Raw genomic sequence first — 4965 nt, 5'->3', positions numbered from 1 at the left:
TCGTCCGCAAGCGGACCATCATCGTCGCCATCGGTATCTGCAAAACCTCGGAAATCGTTGTCTTCATCGATGAGTTGTTCTACGGTGCAAATCGGATTGAGGACCATCGGTGGCAGCTCTTGGACCTCGGTTTTTTCAGATTCCAGCCTCTTCGAAGAACCATCTTGTATCGTAAGGAACCGGACATCTTTTTAGTTTTCCTGTCGATGAAACGCCACGCTTTCAACTTCTTCACTTTGGGCTCCAATTTTGATCTGGTTTCTTTCGGGATCAGCAAAAGCGCATCTGTACCAAAAACATACAGATGCTCCTCAACAGGCTTGCTTCCATGCCACAGTTAGTTTGGCGTCTCACGGATCGATTTTGTTGGTATTTAACCTGTTCTGGAGATAATTGGCCGTGTTGATGGCCTCACTCTAGTAGCGGTACTCCATGCCAGCTTCCAGGCGTATACACCTCGCCATCTCGACCAGCGAACGGTTCTTTCGCTCCGTGACACCGTTCTGTTGAGGAGTGTATGTCGTTGTAAACTGCTGCAGGATTCCTTCGCTTCTGATGAATTTGGCCAACGAATGCCCTCTGTACTCGCCACCTTGATCGGATCGGCCACCTTCGGCGGCCGGCCGAATTGCGTCTTCATCTCACGGACAAAATCTTAGATAGCTTCCAACGTTCAAGACTTCTTGCTTGCCTCGCCATTATGCCGCCGAAACAAACCTCGCTAGTAATTTGATTGCCACAATTCTATACCTCCATGCTAGAACTCAGATTTGCCAGCCGCTTGATGTCGTCAATGTTTCGATGACCCAATTTGCGATGCCACTGGTCCGAGACTGCATTCGTCCGTTCCACCACCTGGATGCGGTACAACCCGTTTCTGTGTTGAGCCGTGGTTGTGAGACGACTATTTTTACCTCGGTTCCTTTCTACACATGCTTGCCAACCGAAACCAGGTTCATATGGAGATCAGGAACATAGAGGACTTCGCCCAACGTCATAGTGTTTTCGGTACCTTGGTCACCATAGCAAAGGATTTTGCATATTTAAGCCAACTCCTCCGACCACTACTTGTCATCAGCAACCGTCACCGTCCTCGGAATACTTCGGTTCGACGCCATCTCATGGAACAGATTCTTATCGGCACACATGTGCAAGCTTGCACCCGAATCGACGATCCAATTCCGGACACCCCGTACAGAAAACGCAAACTCTTCGTTGCCACTCGAAATCAATTTTGAATTCTCAGTTGTCTTCGAAAAAACACCTTCGCTTGATTTTCGCTTCGTTTTCGATGACCAAATTCACCACAGAAGTAGCGAACGATGTCTCGATTGCCACCACTTTTGGTCTGCACCTTCAGGACCGGTGGACCAACCGTAGCAGCTTCATGACGTTTCTGGACCTCGTTGATAATCCCGTCCTTCACTAAAGCCAGTGTAAACTCTTCAGCTGATTGATTCTCCAACGTCGTCGTCAGAGCATCGAAGGTACTCGGTAGGCTACAAAAAACCAAAATCACCTGTAGATCGTCAGCCAGAACGGTTCCAGCATTCGCCAACTTCTCATATAAGCCCTCGAACTCGAGTATGTGCTCCTCGACGTCGTCACCTTCTTCGTATTTCAGGTCGCAAATCTTCTTCAAGATGTGAACCTTGGAACTGTAACGATGGCTAGCTCAGTCGTCGTTTTACACAGGGTCGGCTTCTCTTACCTGATGCGAATTCACAACTCCGGAGTAGGGTGCACCGAAATTGGGAGGCCAATGAATCGGGGGTTTCGGGCATGCAATTACTATACGGTCTCATACATTTTAGGGGTTATTTATTGGGTCGCATTTTTGTTCGGGAAGTTGAAAGGGACGATGCGGCCGTTCAGGAACATTGGGGTCCTTGGCGGAACACGTACGACAATTTGGGAGGCTTATACTTGCGGATGTGTGTGTGCAGCGACAGAAACCAGAGGATGGCCGGCAGGTGGGTCCAGCGTTAGGATATTGACGTTCGACCTGGTCGTTTTGTATCCTTGTGTCCACGGCGGTGGGTATCCCCGGCGGGTGTTGGATGCCGCGCGGGTGCCCCTGGAAAAGTAGCTGGCACGTGGATGACGTCTTGCACCAGGGCGGCCACCAGTGTAGCTCGGTGGCGGCCATAGGCTCTTAGGCTCGGTCCCCGAGGTTCTTGGTCGTTTCTTGGCGTGGAAGCATCCAATGCCAAGGCGCCCGGTCCCAACTAACAGAACCGGATTTATCGGACCCTTGGTCCGCCTCCTAACAACCCCTGGCGGCGTACAGGACCGATTGCGCGGAATTGCCAGGAAGCCAATAATCTGCCCAATAGCGAGGGCACTGTCGAGAGCTAAGGGCACTTCTGGAACGCAGACTCACCTGAGCACGCGGGTTGACTTTTCCACGGAGCTGGGTGCACGGGGAAACACGTCTGCTCTCTGACGAAGACAAAGACAAAATTCTCGTGGCTTCGTTATCGAGCCGCCAAGTGGCAGCTAACCTGCCACGCCACGCAATCTTGCCGGGCTCTTTCTCTCCTCTCTCTTCGCAAACGTCAAATTTCTAACAGCGTTGCCAGTTGCACTGTCGGGGCTTCAGTTTTTCGCCGAATTAGGCTGTCAGCTTCAGAGGGATAGGAATGGCGGACGAAGGACCTGAGAATTGAGATAAATACCCTACTCTATCTAAGTATACAATTCAAAATTTGTTTGCCTTTAATTCCCGATACGTTGGGTCTTATAGTGTTTTCGTTTATTAGCAGTGGCAACCTAGTTATCCACGAGTTTTGCCCTAACTGCTGTTTTTGTGTTCGTTTATTAATTCAGAAGTCCACTAGAATTGCCCGAGATTTGCACCTCAAGCAGGCGGTTGCAACCCGTAGAAGTTGTCAGTGTTTGGGGTAAGCATAAGGTTGACTATAGCAACCATATATTTGCATCGTCCCGGGTGACGATTCTGTTTGTTTATTCATAGAAAGTTTTGCCCGGCGCTAGTGGAGAAAAACGAAAACGGCATTAGTTTCGTGTTACCGCTTGAGGTTCTCCCATACATCCTTCGTCGTGGTAGTACTCCGGATGTGCCCATGTTGGCTGCGGCCCTGTAGCAACTCAATCGTCGCCCGTGCTCTTTTTTCTCCTTCATCCCAGGCAGCCAGTTCAGCAACGTTTCGATTGTCGGCAGCAGCTTCCGTCCGGTTTCACCCCTGGTGAAATGTACCTCCAGAGTCCTTCCCTCACCAGTAGGAATTCGACCTCCAACTTCCGTAGTTCTCATTAGTGTACTTCGCTATTTCATTTCTGTCCATTTCAACTTCCTTCAAATCGCAGGCTCATAACCTGTTAGAGGTGCTTTTTGATAAACAAGAACAACTGATCTCTTGAATGATACAAAATATAGAATGAACTCTTTTCACAAACCTTCAAATTCGAGGTAAAAAACACCAATAAAAATGAATCAAACTTTACAATTGTACAAAAACAAATTTATTCACACTCATTAGCTAACAAAAAAAAACCGACACACCCGTTACTGCGTTCCCGGAGCTGGCTCAACATTCCGGATGTGCACCGATTCCTGGTAGCCGACCGGAAGTGGGGCCTCGTGTCGGACTGCTAGAGTTTCGGCGATGTAGACCGGCGAGCGCAGATCGATGGCGTTGCTCAAGGGTTCTTGGTAGACCTGCTGGGATGATGCATGGTTGATGTCTTCCAGAACGTTGATTTGAGCTTTTTCGGCTTCTGGGACGGGATGAGTTTCTTGGTTTTGCGGCTCCTCTTGAGGTTCCTCCAGGGAGTGGTAGACGATCGTTGGGGCAGGCTCGGAGGACGATTTCGATGCCGGCCAGAACGAGGAGAAGGGAAATGGAATGTACAGGCTCGGGAGCTGAGGCAAGCTAAAGCTTCCCCCGGAAATGTACCGGGGTAGGGCGTATTTTTTCAGGAGAATCTTCTTGGTCAGCAGGGTTGGTTTGGCGGTCGCAAAGGTGGCACAGGCCAGGGCAACTACGAGAACGGCTGCTAGCTAGAAAATAAGAGTTATAAGATACAAATTTCTACTAAGAATAGAATATTTAGAAAATATTCCTACCTTCATGATTGAGGTTCACGATGAGATGCTTTTCCAGATATTGACAATTTGAACTGTTGCAATTGTGTACTGAAGAAGCACGTGGAACAAGTACTTTTATACCTGTTGCTTGTCAATCGTTGGGCCCTCTTCTTCCGAGTCCAAATGCTGGCGGACCGGTTTGTTGATATCTGTTACGATTGTCAAGGTTAGCATTGCGATATCATATTCATCCAGTTCAAATGCAGCCTGACCCTGGGAGCGTCAACATTCCTGATGCGCGCCCGCTTAGCAGCAAGATTATGCAACCAGATCCCAGAAATGTAACATTATCGCGTTCAATCACAAATCCCCTCGCGTAGCCACTGCCTCAACAATGATTCAAAGTCGACTCATTCTGAGGAGCGGAAACGGCTTTTGCTCAACTGTAAAATATATTCTACATACAGTTTGATCAGCTGTTGTTGGTAATGTTGCTGCTGCCGAAGGGGTTTAATTGAAAGTTATCAGGAACAGAATGATGTCGCTTTGCTTCTTTGTTAGCTTAGCTCCTGATAAGACCCAACCGCTCGCTCGAAGGCACGAGATTTCCGGCTGTGTTTATGAATGGTTCATTCACGGTTAGCAATCGTTACTCTCGTATACGACCGCGTAGTTGAGTGCTTGCTTATAAACATTTTGATAATCATCGATTAACTGCATGATCTGGGTCAACTTGGAAAAAAATTAACTTAAAGAAGCTGACATTTTTAATTCTTTTCTCGCTATGTGATCAATTCGAACGGCTTTTTTCAGTTGTGACTTCTAGATTCTGATTTGAAATACCTACACTGATGATACCTAAATTATGGATGATGATGATGTTTATTTAAGACCTTTTAACCTCAGAGGGGACT

General features: G+C 48.0%; 1 protein-coding gene across 1 annotated transcript; it reads right to left on the bottom strand.

Annotated features, from left to right (window-relative positions):
- Positions 1 to 3463: 3463 nt before the first annotated feature.
- LOC129748989 (uncharacterized) lies at positions 3464 to 4443 on the bottom strand. Its single transcript, XM_055743806.1, has 2 exons — positions 4091 to 4443; positions 3464 to 4024 (listed from the first exon to the last, which is right to left on the bottom strand). Exons 1-2 carry the CDS (start codon positions 4094 to 4096, stop codon positions 3530 to 3532), a joined length of 501 nt encoding a protein of 166 aa, XP_055599781.1. The 5' UTR covers positions 4097 to 4443; the 3' UTR covers positions 3464 to 3529.
- Positions 4444 to 4965: the final 522 nt, after the last annotated feature.

Source organism: Uranotaenia lowii, chromosome 2 (genome assembly GCF_029784155.1).
Source record: "Uranotaenia lowii strain MFRU-FL chromosome 2, ASM2978415v1, whole genome shotgun sequence".
Classification (NCBI taxonomy): Eukaryota; Metazoa; Arthropoda; class Insecta; order Diptera; family Culicidae; genus Uranotaenia; species Uranotaenia lowii.
Note: the sequence above shows the minus strand (reverse complement) of the source record. Positions and strands in the feature narration are given on the sequence as shown.